This window comes from Bactrocera neohumeralis, unplaced genomic scaffold (genome assembly GCF_024586455.1).
Source record: "Bactrocera neohumeralis isolate Rockhampton unplaced genomic scaffold, APGP_CSIRO_Bneo_wtdbg2-racon-allhic-juicebox.fasta_v2 cluster10, whole genome shotgun sequence".
Classification (NCBI taxonomy): Eukaryota; Metazoa; Arthropoda; class Insecta; order Diptera; family Tephritidae; genus Bactrocera; species Bactrocera neohumeralis.
The window spans coordinates 2,652,410-2,668,756 of record NW_026089623.1 but is presented as its reverse complement, the minus strand read 5'-3'; the positions used below and the strand labels follow the sequence as shown (position 1 = coordinate 2,668,756).

General features: G+C 37.1%; 1 protein-coding gene across 5 annotated transcripts in view; it reads right to left on the bottom strand.

Annotated features, from left to right (window-relative positions):
* Window positions 1–2,602: 2,602 nt before the first annotated feature.
* The window catches only part of LOC126764853 (neurotrimin), a 364,259-nt gene continuing 350,514 nt past the window's right edge, over window positions 2,603–16,347 (bottom strand). For 4 of the 5 annotated variants that reach the window (XM_050482468.1, XM_050482463.1, XM_050482465.1 and 1 more), the window contains 3 exons: window positions 4,848–4,990; window positions 3,724–3,846; window positions 2,603–3,465 (listed from right to left, as the gene is read on the bottom strand). In XM_050482468.1, the coding sequence (XP_050338425.1) occupies window positions 3,260–3,465; window positions 3,724–3,846; window positions 4,848–4,990 (472 nt within the window). In that variant the 3' untranslated portion in view covers window positions 2,603–3,259. The remainder of the gene's footprint in view (window positions 3,466–3,723; window positions 3,847–4,847; window positions 4,991–16,347) is intronic. The other variant, XM_050482466.1, reaches the window with a different exon arrangement.

Below are 16,347 nucleotides of genomic sequence, written 5' to 3'. Positions count from 1 at the left end.
AGCAGCCAGCATATTTATTATACTGAATACTTGCATTGAAATTGGTAGAAATAGATAGTATACGAATTAGCAATTTGACTTTTTGTTCGATTATGAAAATCAGTCGTCAATACTCCGAAAATAAAGTTCGTGCCCAGTCGTTGCTCTGAGTCTCTTCTACAGCTTTTGTTTTTAGCTCAGTTAAGACTTTGTTGTACAGAAAAGGCACGTAATTCTGCTGCAACTGTGACTCACAGGGCATTTGATAGTTGGTATATTTCGAAAAAAAATTTAACACCTGGATTACTCATCTGTACAACGGTATATTCGCTTCGAGGAACGTTTCACAAAGTTCTGTAGCAATTGTGCTTCTATATTGTGGCTGACATTCCGTCAGAAGGACTTGTACTTGTGAGCGTTTTCGCTTCCCTGCAGCTTTTTTATGTTTTAGCGTTGCAAGGTATTCACATTAAATATTTTTGTAACCGTAATAAAGCAATTACAAAATGTGTAGAACCGTACAGAGCGATCCGACCTAAATACTCCCGGAAACTGATTTACCATTCGACGTAGGAATTCACGAAACGATTTCTTTTCCTTCGGCGTTGTAAATTAACCATAAAATTCAAAATTTTTGAAACATGCTTTTAAGTATTAATTATCCAAATTCTAATCACTTATCCGCTCTAATTATAAGAGAGATCCGGATTTCGAATAGAATACATTTTCGAATCGATATACAGAATAAGGCCCAAATCCTTTCCTTATCTCCAATATAGTCTGTTTAGTGATTTCCAACATTCCACCTGACTTTAATACGTAATACAAGGTGCGTTTCAAAATAAATGGGACTTTTTGAATCTAGAGCCCTCTGGTGGCGCCATCTATATGTCGACTGGTGCGTTAGAATCTTCTACCTTTATCGATTGTCCAGTGAAAATTTCATGACATTTCATTGCTTGGAAGTGAAGTTATTGCGTTTTAAGTGTCAGTACGTTTGTGTTATCGGTGCGAAAATGAGCTTCGAACAAAGAGCCTACATTTGTTTTAAAATTTGGAAAACTTTTACCGAAACGATTCAATTGATGAAACAAATTTATGGCGATGATTGCCTATCCCGTAGCAGAGTGCACGAGTGGTTTCAACGTTTTCAAAGTAGTCGTGGGCCAATCAAAATCCGTGATCACCGGAAATTCCATCGAAACTGAGCGTGAATTCGTCAAAAATCCGCCAAAATCACCATTGAAATTCATGGAAATGGAATTGAGCATCTCCAAAACATCAAATTATCGCATTTTGACCGAACATTTGGTCTTACGAAAGGTGTGTGCATGATTTGTTCCGCACAAATTGACAGACTACTAAAAATTGCTCAGAATCGATCGACGCTTGTGACCGATTATTTGACCAAAAATCACATTTTCACCATTAACCACTCCCAGTATTCATCTAATATGGCACCGTTTGACTTCTTCCTTTTCGGAAAAATGCATTTGCCCATGAAAGGAAAGCGTTATGCAGATGTAGAGACCATTCAAAAGGCTTGCATCGGCATACTGGTGGCCATACCGGCCAACGAGCTAAAACGCTCGTTCGACATGCTTTTGGACCGTTCAAAAAGCGGTATTGAAGCAGAAGGAGACTATTTTGAATAAAAAAAATTGATTTTGCCGAAAAACCATTTGTTCTGTTTTTTTTTTTTTAAGTCCTGTTTACTTTGGAACACACCTTGTATGTTTCGTTAGACTCAAACTTCCTTATTTGTTTGTTATAAAATATACCAATACTAGGAAATATTACTTATATTTGGATGCTTGCAAATTGCGATAAATTTTATATTATCCATTGAATTCCATTAAGTTAAATTTACCACGAAGTTTGTAATATAAATAATCGGCGTGACGAGCTGAGTAGATTTAGCCACGTCGGTGTGAGCGTCTGTTATATACGCGAACTAGTCCCTCAGTTTTTGAGATTTTCCATCGATTTGAAATTTTGTTCACGTTCTTTTCTCTGAAAGAATCTGCTCATTTGCCGGGATTGGATGAAGTTCTTGTGTTGGTTTTTTATTTAATAAGATATTTTCACGAAATTTGAAACCGATTAATCTCTGAAATATTATTATTTAAACAAATGGATCGTACAAAAATATCTATAATGAAGCACAAACATTTTTATTTTTCTTCACAAAATTTCACCGATTTATACCGAGTAGCTTATGAGAAAATAATTTTACAATTTTATCATGCTCTAAATTTCAACTTTCCATAACCTTAACAAAAAACAAAATTTTTACGAAATATTTATATCTCAGGGTATGCGTCTGGTCCCTTTTCTAATTACCTGCTTATTTTCAAAATCCGTTATTTTTTGAAATTTTCGTGGACCACTTGACGTAGTTTGATCCACCTTAAAGTATTTCCCTGGCTTTGATTCTGGCAAGTTACAAAAATATAAAATGTTTGGTTGCACCCGAGCTTGACCTTTCCTTACTTGTTATTATATATTTTCTTAACTTTTACTTTGTTGAGAATCCACTAAACTTTATTGTTAGAGCTATTGAAGATAAAAGCATATTACCTGATTTTTTTCCATTTGTGATTATTAAGGTCAAACAAAGTACTAACAATAAACATAAGTATGTATGTATATGTTTTCTTATTCAGGATATAAGTATGTTCTTTAAATCATCTACATTACATAGTGTATAGTATGTGTATGTGTAATAGATTTATTTTTTATTCATTTTTAATTATAGATATATTTATTTGCATATATTTCTTTATATTTATATGTATATATACATATATCGCTAAGCATTAATCTCATCTAAGGGATATGTTAAGCTTCTCCTGGAGCACTTTTAGGCATTTTCGCCTAATGATATTTTTCTTTTGCTAAAAGGCAACATAAGCGCATTAAACGCCGTACTAATTATTTCGCTCTAAATTAGTTTACCTGTGGTTCTAGCATTTGATTATTTATTAAAAATATCTGTATAAGGGTCATAATTTACAACATTATTTAACTTATATATTCGTATCTATATTGTATATATTGATATACATATATGTATATATATATTTATATGGTCATGCGATCGCGAAGTATGATTTAAGAGAACGAGCATGAAGGCATTTGGAGAGTAATATGTGCTACGAAAGCGTTACATACATTACATATTTTAGATGCTTATATGATATATGAATGTAGATATATGGTATATGTTTAATAAACTCATGCTTCGGTATTGACCATTGGAGCTGGTGATGTTATGTCCTCATAAACATAGCCTTAATACTATAAGAATAGCAATCCACATTAGTTTATTGGCCAATACTTTTGAGAGTGCTTCACCATTTAGACGAACCTTGTCATCGTGGGCTGCATCGGTGCTACTTGCTCCTGGGCCGCCCTTCGTTTTATCAGCAAATGATTTTCGTTCTGATAAGCCGATTTCATTTAGATTGGATAGAAAACGTGTACCTAGAATAAAAAAGAGAAATTAAAAACTTTTAATTGCATAGGGTCATTAAAGATTCCTCTTCGATTTTGTATTCCTATAGGGAACTCTTGTTTTTATTACCTGATATGTAAGGCGTCAAAAGTGACTTTATACATGAAGTACTTAGACTTGCATGAATGATTTACCCTTTTAAATATTTTAATATTTAAACATATATTTATGTATGTATATACTATAATTTAAATATTTAGATTTGGTAAATCCGACAATAGACTTACTTTTGTCCTGACCATAACTGCCATAACTTGATCGTGATGTCTCACTACCGTGCCCGAAAAATACATCCCAACGAATTTCAGTAGAAAAAGGTCCAGGAGGTGATGTGGTTGGTGGATATGAAACTATATACATATGTGTATAGGAAATACGTAAATCTATGTTTGTGCTAAACATTGTTGGGCAATTAAAATTATATATTAATTTACTTAATGCGAGTGAAATAGTTCTGTTATAATATGGTACATTATACAGAGTTTGTTCGGAAAGTAATAGAACTGAGTTGATTTAAAAAAATTTATTGAACCAATAGTTACAATTCTTTAAAAACTTTCAAAATATGCTCTTTCTGAGTCGATGCAGCGCCGCCAAGCATTGAAGGCGTAATGGAAGGCATTCTCCGGAATAGCCTTGAGAGCCGAAGTGCATGTTGCTTGGATCCCCTCTGTCGTCTCAAAATGTTTGCCTGCATCGGCCTTTTCAAGCAAGGAAACAAAAAAAGTCCGGGGGGTGGCACATCTGGGGTGCCCGGCTGCGAAACCGTTGGGATGCCGGCTTTGGTTAGGTAGCTGTTCACAAGAAAGGCGGTGTGAGCTTGGGCGTTGATGTGGTGCAACTTACAATCGGCCCTTCGTTTGAATCTCTTGAGAACTTCCACGTAAAACTTGACTTTGACGGTTTGCCCAGGAGAAGGAAATTCATGGTGGATGATACCTTTGATGTCAAAAAACAATGCGCATCGTTTTCACTTTGGATTTGCTCACTCATAAGCGACATTTTTCCCGGCCCTCCAAAATGAACTGAAGCCTGATTTGATTGTATTTATCATATAATTGTCTCTGTCGCAGATTTACCGAGTTTCCCACAGAATTTAATCACGTACCTCTGCTCTAACGAACGCTGCATTTTTGGGTTGCTCCACTCACAGAAACACGTCGCGCGAAAATGTTTGTCCTAGATAGGAACGCCCTCTACCGAATCCAGTCTGTGCGCGCATGCTCCGAAATACAGTCGCGGCGGAAAAAAATCAGTCCTATTACTTTCCGGACAAACTCTGTAACACCAAACCCATATTTCAGTTCGCAAATCTTGCCATATTTGTGGGCAACAGTTAATTTAAACTTACCGTACAGCCGAATGACACCATCGGTTTCTCCACGTGGGTTTTTGGCCACACATTTGTAAATGCCATCATCGCCACTGCTAACGTTTATAATGGTTAATTTCATATGAGTTTTATAAACTGGAACACCAACACTAGATTCCACCCTAAAATAAATTTTTAATGAGTGAAATTATCGAGTAAAGTTTTCTAGGTAATGTTTTCATCAATAAAAGTAAGTAATTAGCATTAAGTAAGCACGATTTTGTTACCAAAACTATGAATAGCGATGCTAGCATCTATCAATTTGCAATGACCAAGGACCCGAAATACTTTCAGGTGTTGAAAAAACTTTATGTTAAACAATTTTGCAAAAATAATATTTTCACTATTCATTATTCGACGAAATCGAGCAAATTTGATATCTTATAAAAATATATTGAGGCGACAAAAGTCTACGTACGATCCTAATTTCTGATGTATTGCTGAATGTAAAAAGAAATGAAATTAATTGAAGTCTCTTTCAATTACATTTTATTTGGAAGTTATACAAAAGTAAGTAAGAAAGGCCAAGTTCGGGTGCAACCAAACATTTTATATTCTTGCAATTAGCAAGAACTAAAGCCAGGAAATACCTTAAGATGTAAAACGTGTCATGAAGACACGCGATAGTAAGGTATAAACTTTATTGAAAACAGTATATGGAAGTATTGACCCTATTTTATCTATTAACTATTATCATGACTCGTATTACAAAATGTTCCCCAGGTTTCATTAAGGTACCTCACATACAATCACCAATCATATGGATCGAAAATCTTGGTAATATTGGGTAGTCGAAAATGTATTTTTTAGATGTCGGAGTATATCTCTAGTGAATCATTTTAATTTCACGTGTCAAACACGATTGAAACTGTATGATTGATAGATTATTTAATATGTTTATCATTTTAATCATTCATCTTGATATATAATTATTCATCATAATAATTATACTTTTTTCAAGATACAATAATATTAGTATAAATATGATGAATTAAATCTCAATCAGCTTCACCTTCATTCTCTGGTAGACTCTTCATGAACGAAATGATAGGTTTGTGGTAACTAAAATAGGTAATGAAGACTCTTGACTCCAAATTTTCGATGTAACGTGAGAAAACTGCATCGATCGTGGTACCATGGCGTGTAGTCGATTCAATTGGTGAATTGTTCATTTCCAATGACAATTTCTGTTGCAAGAACTGAATTAATGGCTTGGAATCCTCTGAAGCAAAATTAACATTAAAATCTCCACCTAGAATCATAGGTATTTTGTCCAGCTCTACTCCAACTTCTGCAGCCCCCACTGGAGTATACGGCAGCAAGTGAAGGTGAATAAACTCTATTATTTTCGCCATCTTCTGATTTGGTGAAATATAGAGTGCTATAAGCATAATCCGCTGTCCGCTTTCTGTGCGACATTCAGCTGCACATATTTCTCCAACAGATGACAACCCAATTGAAAGCGATTCTAGTTGTTTCAAGTTCAGGTCCATATTGGGTGTCATGATGTTCGTTCCATGAGCAGTATTGCAAAGTATTGCGACACCCCCTGCTCTCACATTATGTCTTTTGAACTGTACGACACAATTAAAATTGGGAACATCAATTTCTTGATCGTTTTCCTTCCACGTCTCTGAAAGTATCAATATATTAGACCGTAGAATCACCGGATCATTCAAATCTCCGCTATGAGCTCCTAAGCTTTGGCAATTGAGGGTTGTTATTGATAAGCCTGGTCTGCTGATGAACTCTCGGAGAATGTCAGTCAAAGTTATCAATGGATTTGTTGATAATCTTCTAAATTCTGATTGTAGCTTGTCCATTGATTGAGCTTTTTTCCGTCCATGATAAAATTTGTTCTTTCCATCCTTCGCAACGATGTACAATCCCTGTATACTTGTGACACGGGACAAGGCTATGTAAAGGAGTTGTTGTGAATGTGTCTTTTCGTAATTATAGACGATTTGATTAAACGTACCACCTTGAGACTTGTGGATAGTAATAGCACACGCTGATACCAATGGCAGATGATTTCTTTTGACGAAAATCGTTTTATTATTGTTCAAATATATCGTAGAAGTTCTTCGTGCAATGGGAACTGCCGTGTGGCTGATGTTGTTTGCTTGGATGAACGCAGCAGCTTTTCTCCGGATCTTCTGCCCCGTCTTTGGTGAATCTGGAAATTCCAGCCACACACGAGTTACTGCCCCTGCCTCATCAGTTTCGATATGAACTAGTTTACCAACTGCGCCGTTTGCTAAACCATCCGAGACATCCAGATTGGTTGTTATTATATACCATTTATCTAACACCAGTATTATATCGTAGGGCAGACCTACAGTGTCTATTACCGTTTTTTATGCAATTTTTGTCGTACAAATGATTGTTGCACAGCATTATGGCAGCCGGTGAATACATCAGTAGCTATTGAGACTGTTTTATTCTCTGCAGAGTTAAGAATTGTCAAATTGTATTCGTTTACAGCATTACTTGTCAAATATAGCCGAATTCCATGTGGACAAAGACGATCTGCTTCCTCTCTTGTATAAAAACGAGATTCGATTAGGTGTATCTGTTCTTGATCCAATTCTTCGCCATTTCCAATTTTAGTTAATAAAGAGGAAAAATCAGCATTCGCTTGTCCCATGACTTTATCCAATTCATAGAACTTCAAGTCACGCCAAAGTGTTGGTGCTGCTATGCGTCGTTTTGTTGCTTGATAGATGGGTGTAGCACGCACTGGAGGTAACTGACGCAAATCACCTATGAAAATGATATCCATTCCTCCAAAATTATGTTGAAAATTTCCTGTTATTTGTTTCAACCGTGCGTCAATTTGAGACAGCAATTCCGCTCCTACCATACTGAAATCATCGATGAGTATAACTTGGACGTATTTGAAGAGCATTCTGTACTGTTGAGCCACTTCAATTGATAATGGTAATAGTTTGGAAAGGGATATTTTCAATGCAATGTACATGCTATGTAAGCATTGCAAAAACCAACATTATCTGTGAAGTAGTAAATTCTAGTAAATTTCCATGAGGAGTCTAATGAGGAATGTCTTCCCACATCCTGCTGGCCCAGTGAAAAAAACTTGGAGTGCTGATCGGTTTGATGAGAGGAGATTAGCAATCACATGCATCAGGAGTGCCTTCTGCCTCTGATTGGCCATTTTCATTAGTTCATAAAATTGTTCATTAGACATTAAATTATCCCTCTTCTTTGCGATAGCACCCAGTTTGTTTAGTGTTGCTAACCGCAGATCGTCGTTCATTATGTGGTCAGCGTTATACAATTCTTGAAAAGGATTTGCTTCAGGAAAAAGGCGACCTACGTTGTCTTCTTCAGCATCATCATCTTGATTTAATTCATCTTCACGACACAACTCTCGGCATATCTCGATGGTTTTCTGGATATCTAAATTCGATGAGAATTCTTTATGTCGCTCCAAAATCAAAATTTCGTTGTCGTCGTAAATCTGTATGAATTTAGTTTCTGCAAGAATTTCATTTTCTTCGTCTCGGAATGGAGTATACATCAGCCATGTCGTAGTTTCTGTACCGAATAATCCGAGGTCCTTTCTTTCGTGTGCAATTCCCCTGATTATTCACTGTGTAATGAGCAACAAACTGGGCCAAATTGACATCTTCTAGCTCTTCAGGTCTCTTTTCGTACTTGTCAAACCAATTTTCTTTCCATATGTTTGTTGCATCATCATCAGCATCCATTTCATTGAGTTCTTTCTGAGTTTTTCGAATTCTTTGTCTTTCGATAAATATAGGTAACAACCGAAGAAGACTTTGACATCGGTTAACGCAGAAGGTACCATGCAGCTTCCTGACTGGTAATTTCGACAGTATTTAGCATGCTCATAGCTCATAGCTCATTTTCCTAGTAATTTCGACAATATCGAACTCTGGATGTTCATCCATTATTTCAGTGATGTTACGTTGGTGATTGCTAATTCCACGGTTCGTTTTATTGACGTATTCCACTACGTATGCAGCACATGAGTATTCTTCGGTGATAAATTGCACATCCATGTTTGATTTCAAAATATTGAAAATGAATAGGTTGAATGGATTATGCCACTTTTCCATGGGTTGACGTTTAAGAAATACTCTGGGACAATTGATGCCAGCTCGAAGCACATTCATGTAGTAATCATCTGATAGTATTCCATTTCCCTGATAGAAACTATCAATATCAGCATAGTCATTGTTCTCTAAGTTTGTTCTTATCGTGTTTTAATGTTGTTTATACGTGTGGAATCCTGGTTCTTTTTTCTGCATTGGTGTCAGTATAGCTTCAAATCTGCATTTTTGATGAGCGTTCGCAGCTATTTTTTTGTAACATGTGAATGTGTGCTTATGTGTCCGTAGTTTGATGTTCCCCGACGATTCTGAAGTGGCCACTGATATCAATGTATCAACTAGTTCAATAGCTTTTAGTCGGTCAGCACCTACTGGATCCGCTGGAGCATTCTGAAGCCATAGCAGAATGTGTGCATGGGGGCTCCCACGATGCTGGAATTCAATTCTTTTAAAATAATGAACAACACGATATTTCCCGAAAGGAGAAGACTTTTTGGACTGAAGTACGTTCATTATAACATTGATGAGCTTATTAAAGTAGATGGCACATGTTACAGCATCTTCATTGATGAGTGTGCTCTTTTCAATATAATGGAGTTCCTGAACATCTTGTTCTGTAACTTCTGCTCCATTATTCTTCAATTTATATAATAATTGTAATAATGAGGGCCAACCAACTTCATTAGCACTCATAGTTAGGAATAACGTGGGTTTTCCGAGTTGTCTGATCATTGCGAATAAGTCTCTCTTTCTTTCAGCCCAATACCAAGTCGAGTTAGGGATACAACGTATAAAAGCCAAGTTGCTTTCTATACAATGATTTATATACTCCTCTGATTGAATTTGTTCACGTGTAATTTTTGTGTCTTTACCTACGTGTTTAAAAGCAATGGATAGACTGTCACGTCAAGTCTAAAGTCTACAGAAATAAGCCAGCAACTATTCCAGCTTTGGAAGACAACATTTCCGAAGAAATTCGGGCTATTCCGGCCGAAATGCTCGAAAAAGTTGCCCAAAATTGGACTTTCCGAATGGACCACCTAAGACGCAGCCGCGGTCAACATTTAAATGAAATTATCTTCAAAAAGTAAATGTCATGAACCAATCTAACGTTTCAAATAAAGAACCGATGAGATTTTGCAAATTTTATGCGTTTTTTTTTAAAAAAGTTATCAAGCTCTTAAAAAATCACCCGATACGACTTGACATAGTGAAAAACGTACTCTAAAGTTGTGTCCATTAAATTCGTTCAAGAACCCATAAAGTGACATAACTAAGCACCACATTAATATAAAACTGTAGTTTGTCACTGGGAATCGAAGTAGCACGAGACAGCTGTGGTGAGAAAATTTTTAAAAAGTGGGCGTGGCCCACTAAGTTTAATGTTCAATGTACACTTCTAATGACAGTGTGAAAATGGATGAAATTGGAAGAAAACCTCGGTCACTCTCCTTATAACGGTACTGTTGAAAACTAGTAAAAGCGGAATAAATTAATACATTAAACTTTATCGCCGAGATTCACTCATTTTAAATAAGACTATTTACATATCACATATTACCTGCGGTATAAAATCAACAGGGCGTTCGAAAATCTTTATATTAGGTATTTGCGGGCTATCGATTTTATATACTTTTGATGGTAAGACGTACCGTTATCATAACAAGATTCTTTTCGAATGTCAATAACCTTCGGTTTTTTAATACACAGATGCTCGTACCTGGTGCGAATATCTGTACGAATTTCGTGCATAACGTTATTTCGTCAACGCGAACACTGATAAATTTAGCGACTGCAACAATTACAAGCTCGGTGGCGCGCTTTCATTGATCGATGTTATTTCTGCTTTGCGCGTCAAACTTAACACCGTCGTATACAGAAGTACATTTCGTCGATGTTCCGTATAAGTTGCAAATACATACATTGGGTGTGTGTATCAATTTTATCTAGTGATTGAATTTTTTCCTCTCCTTTTTGGTTTGTTACAACTTTTATCGAAAATTGCATTGACAACGTTCATTTTATTTTGGTGAATTAGACATTTTTAGGTATATTTCAAGTACATTGTTTGATAGTTATATTAAATTTTTACCATTATTTTCCAAGGATAAGTTGTTGGTTGAATCGACAGCAACAACTCATCAAATTGAGAGATAATTTCTTTGTGTGTTTTGACGATTTCCCATTCCTCTTCTTTATTACTGGCTTAGACAGCGCTTGCGCGCAAAAATGGAGATTCCAAGCGGAGCCAGGTCCTTTTCCACCTGGTCTTTCCAACGGAGTGGAGGTCTTCCTCTTCCTTCCCCGGCTGGTACTGCGTTGAATACTTTATCAATACTATATCAATGTCGTCGTATATGTCGTCGTTCCATCGATTCGGTAATTCGGTATACGCCATTGCCAATGCGCAAAGGATCATAAATAAATCTTCCGCAGAACCTTTCTCTCGAAAACTCGTAACGTCGACTCATCAGATGTTGTCAACGTCCATACCTCTGCACCATACAGCAGGACGGGAATAATGAGTGACTTATAGAGTTTGGTTTTTGTTCGTTGAGAGAGGACTTCACTTCTCAGTGGCTTACACAGTCCGAATCAGAAAATGTTAGCAAGAGCTATTCTGTGTTGGATTTCGAGGCTGACATTGTTTTTGCTGTTATTACTCGTTGCAAGATAGACGAAATCATCTACGACTTCGAAGTTATGACTGTCACCAGTGACCTGGGAGCCAACTCACAAGTGGGACGACTGTTTGTTTGCTGACAGAAGATATTTTATTGTCCTCTCGTTCACTACCAGACCCATTTGCTTCGTTTTTTTTTATCCAACTTGGAAAAATCAAAACTAACGGCGCGGTTGTTTTGTCGTTTGGTATCGAATGGCTCTTCCCGTTCCTGACGGAGCTTTTGGTATTGCTCAACGTCACTTTACACAGCCGTATTAGTTTTAAGGGAAATAAAATTCAGTTATCGCGGCATAAATGTAGCTCATTTTCGTGTTTTCAAAAGCAGCTTTAATCAGTTTGTTGACGGTGGGTTTTAATTTTTCACACAAAACGATCGATAGAACCTTATATGCGTTGTTGAGGAGGCTTATCACACGGTAGTTGGCGCAGAGTGTGAAGTCTCCTTTTTTGTGGATTGGGCAGAGCACATCTAAATTCTAATCGTCGGGCATGCTTTCATCCGACCATATTTTACAAAGAAGCTGATGCATTCTCCTTATTAGTTCTTCGCCGCCGTGTTTGAATAGGTCGGCCGGCAATCCATCGGGCCAGTCTGCTTTTTTGTTCTTCCGACGTGTAATTGCTTTTCGAACTTCTTCATGGTCGGGCAATTAAACGCCTGCTCCATCGTTATAGATTGAAGAATCGTGTTCACCATCTCAAGGTGTTATGCTATCTTTGCCATTCAGCAGGCTGGGGAAAAGTTTCCTCCATAATTTTAGTATACCCTGGGCATCAGTCACTAGATCACCTCTGGGGGTTCTACAAGAGAGTTCCTTATAATACTTGTAGTAATAAACATAAAAACAACCTTTTGTTTCAGTAAACAGAATGCATCAAGACAACACTGAGTTGGAACAATTGAAATGCACTATCACTACAACAAACAATCCCAAACAAACAAACGGCAAAACAGCCTTATGTTTCAGTAAACGAACAACATTAAAGAAAAATCATCAAAACAACCTTATCTTGGAACAATAGAAGTGCACCATCAGTAGAACAAACAATAACAACCCAAATAGTTATTTACTAGTAAACAACCAGCATTTCAATAATATAAGTAGCACTAAAATTTATGTAAACAAACCTAAACAAATAATATATGGTATTATATCTAAACAAACTATCAACTAGTAATAAGTATCATAGTAGTTAGTATAAATAGAAGTAAGTACCATGTAATAAGTTACTCTTAAGAGTATAAATAAAGAGTACACATTTCGGTGCAGCTCAAAATATATTCTTTTGATTCATTTTTACTTAATGTAAAAATTAAATCGCGCAGCGACTGGATTCGGTAGAAGGTCTTCCTAACTAATGAACAAGCAGCTGGTCAGTTGTGTACCTGGAGAGTCAGGACAAACATTTTCGCGTGACGTGTATCTGTGAGTGCTGCAAGCCGAAAATGCAGCGTTCGTTAGAGCAGAGGTACGCGATTAAACTCTGTGTGAAGCTCGGTAAATCTGCGACAGATATGATATAATCAAGCAGCATATGTGCGTTGATGCCAAGAGATGCCACTTAGTCGGTGCAGAGCAGAATATTTACAAAATTTTAAATGTAATACTATGTTCGGACCGACAACGAAAACATGTTTTCGTGGGAAAAACTGGTTTTCGCACGAAAACTTGTGTTTTCGTCCATGTAAAATCTGTCAAACGAAAACGCAGTTTTCGCTAAAAACTACTTGAAAACTCACATTCCACTCATTATAATAGGTGCCTGCTCTAGTTTAATCGATGTTTTTGGAAGACATATTTTGCCGGCCCTAAATTGTCACTTGATATTTGTTTACATTCCATATACAAAAACAGCTGTCGCTTGATATCCTCATATTAGGGGGATTCTCTTGCTCTTGCAAAACTTTGCACGGTGCAGAAATTGCAGAATTTTCCTCTTGGTGCAACGGCACAACAACAAACACATGCAGAAAATTATTTGCAATGGCTATAAATATGTCAGACCAAACCCCACGTTTATTTTCGTGCCGTCATATATCACTAGACTCTGCAATGGGTGCTCATTTGGCCTTGCATATTGCGGTATAGGATTTTTGCATTTTGTGTCATTGTGCAATCTTGCAAAAGCAAGAGAATGCCGGTATTGACAGTTGTCAGTTAAAACTCATCGAAAACACACATTGTCGGTCCGAACGACTTAGATTCCACAACACACAAATATGTTTTCAAAATGTTTTCAATATCGGTCCGAACATAGTATAAGGAAACACATACAGTCCACCCATTTTAAATAATTACTTTCTTTCCCTCGGCAAAAATGTACATACATACATATGTAAATTGAACATGCAAAGATACATATCTTCTTCTTTACTGGCGTTGATACATACATATATATACATACATAAGTAAACAGACACATGCAATACGCATACAATAATAATGAAAATGCATATAGGAATTGTAAACTGAATGGGTATACACAAACCATAAATTTATACGCTTTAGAAACTCATATCAAATATCATAGATAACATTTATTTAATATTGAATTGTATACTTGAAAACAACCACATGTGGTGTGCTATACATATCAACATAAACATACTGTACACAATTTTCAGTTGTGGATGTTATCCATATTCATAAAAAAGAAGATAATTCGAGTACAGATATTCCATATTGCAACATTCTATTCCCACATAAAGAGCAACAATGAACCGCAAAAATAGCTTTTGGTAGTTATGCAAAATAGAAAATTGATCACTTATTGAAAATCTGAAACATCAAATTGTGACATGGTAAATTTATTTCATACCTGTCTACAGTATATATTGCACTTTATTTTAAATACAAACTCTAACTTAGCCTTAACAACAAAGTTGTACTATATCCGTATATAGCGGTGAGTGAGGTACGACTAGTGCAACTAACATTGACATAATACACAGGTGCCACTCAAAAATACTTAGAGCGATAACGTGGATACCATGGTACATGCGAAATGAAAACATTCACAAGGATCTTAGTATGCCTATGATAAAGAAAAATGAAGAAATTCCGATTATTAATATTGGTCCCGATATATAAAGACAACCTACTTATACTATCGTTTAATGTCGAAAGTTTGTGAATTTGGTCAACGAATTACTCCAACTCCTACATACATATATACATACTACATACATATATATAATGATTTTAAATACAAAATTAAACTATTGTTGGTGACATTTGTATAGTATACATACATATGTGTATACTCAAATAAATAAATAAGTATTTACATCGGGAAATTTTAAATGCAAAGACGTACACAAAAAAAGTGGGGTAATACACAGGGTGTGTCCGGAATAGGACTGATTTTATTCCGCCGCGACTGTACTTCGGAGCGTGCGCTAGTAAAGGAAAGGTTTCCTTATAATATTCTTCTTCTTCTTCTTCTTCTTTATTGGCGTAGACACCGCTTACGCGATTATAGCCGAGTTATCAACAGCGCGCAAGTCGTTTCTTCTTTTCGCTTTTCGTGGTGCCAATTGGATATTCCAAGCGAAGCCAGGTCCTTCTCCACTTGGTCCTTCCAACGGAGTGGAGGTCTTCCTCTTCCTCTGCTTCCCCCGGCGGGTATTGCGTCGAATACTTTCAGAGCTGGAGTGTTTTCATCCATCCGGACAACATGACCTAGCCAGCGTAGCCGCTGTCTTTTAATTCGCTGAACTATGTCAATGTCGTCGTACATCTCGTACAGCTCATCGTCTCATCGAATGCGATGTTCGCCGTGGCCAACACGCAAAGGACCATAAATCTTTTGCAGAACTTTTCTCTCGAAAACTTGCAACGACGACTCATCAGTTGTTGTCATCACCCAGGCCTCTGCACCATATAGCAGGACGGGAATTATGAGTGACTTATAGAGTTTGGTTTTTGTTCGTCGAGAGAGGACTATGTTTCTCAATTGCCTACTCAGTCAAAAGAAGCACCTGTTGGCAAGAGTTATTCTGCGTTGGATTTCTAGGCTGACATTGTTGGTGGTGTTTACGCTGGTTCCAAGATAGACGAAATTATCTACAACTTCAAAGTTATGACTGTCAACAGTGACGTGAGAGCCAAGTCGCGAGTGCGACGACTGTTTGTTTGATGACAGGAGATATTTCGTCTTGCCCTCGTTTACTGCCAGACCCATTTTCTGTGCTTCCTTGTCCAGCCTGGAGAAAGCAGAACTAACGGCGCGGGTGTTGAGGCCGATGATATCAATATCAAGTTGAAGAAGTCGCACGATAGGGAGTCGCCTTGTCTGAAACCTGGTTTGGTATCGAACGGCTCAGAGAGGTCCTTCCCAATCCTGACGGAGCTCTTCGTGTTGCTCAACGTCAGCTTACACAGCCGTATTAGTTTTGCGGGGATACCAAATTCAGACATCGCGGCATAAAGACAGCTCCTTTTCGTGCTGTCGAAAGCAGCTTTGAAATCGACGAAGAGGTGGTGTGTGTCGATTCTCCTTTTACGGGTCTTTTCCAAGATTTGGCGCATGATGAATATCTGGTCGGTTGTTGATTTTCCAGGTCTAAAGCCACAGTGGGCTTTAATCATTCACAATACGCTCGATAGAACCTTATACGCGATGTTGAGGAGGCTTTTCCCACGGTAGTTGGCGCAGATTGTGGGGTCTCCCTTTTTATGGATTGGGCATAGCA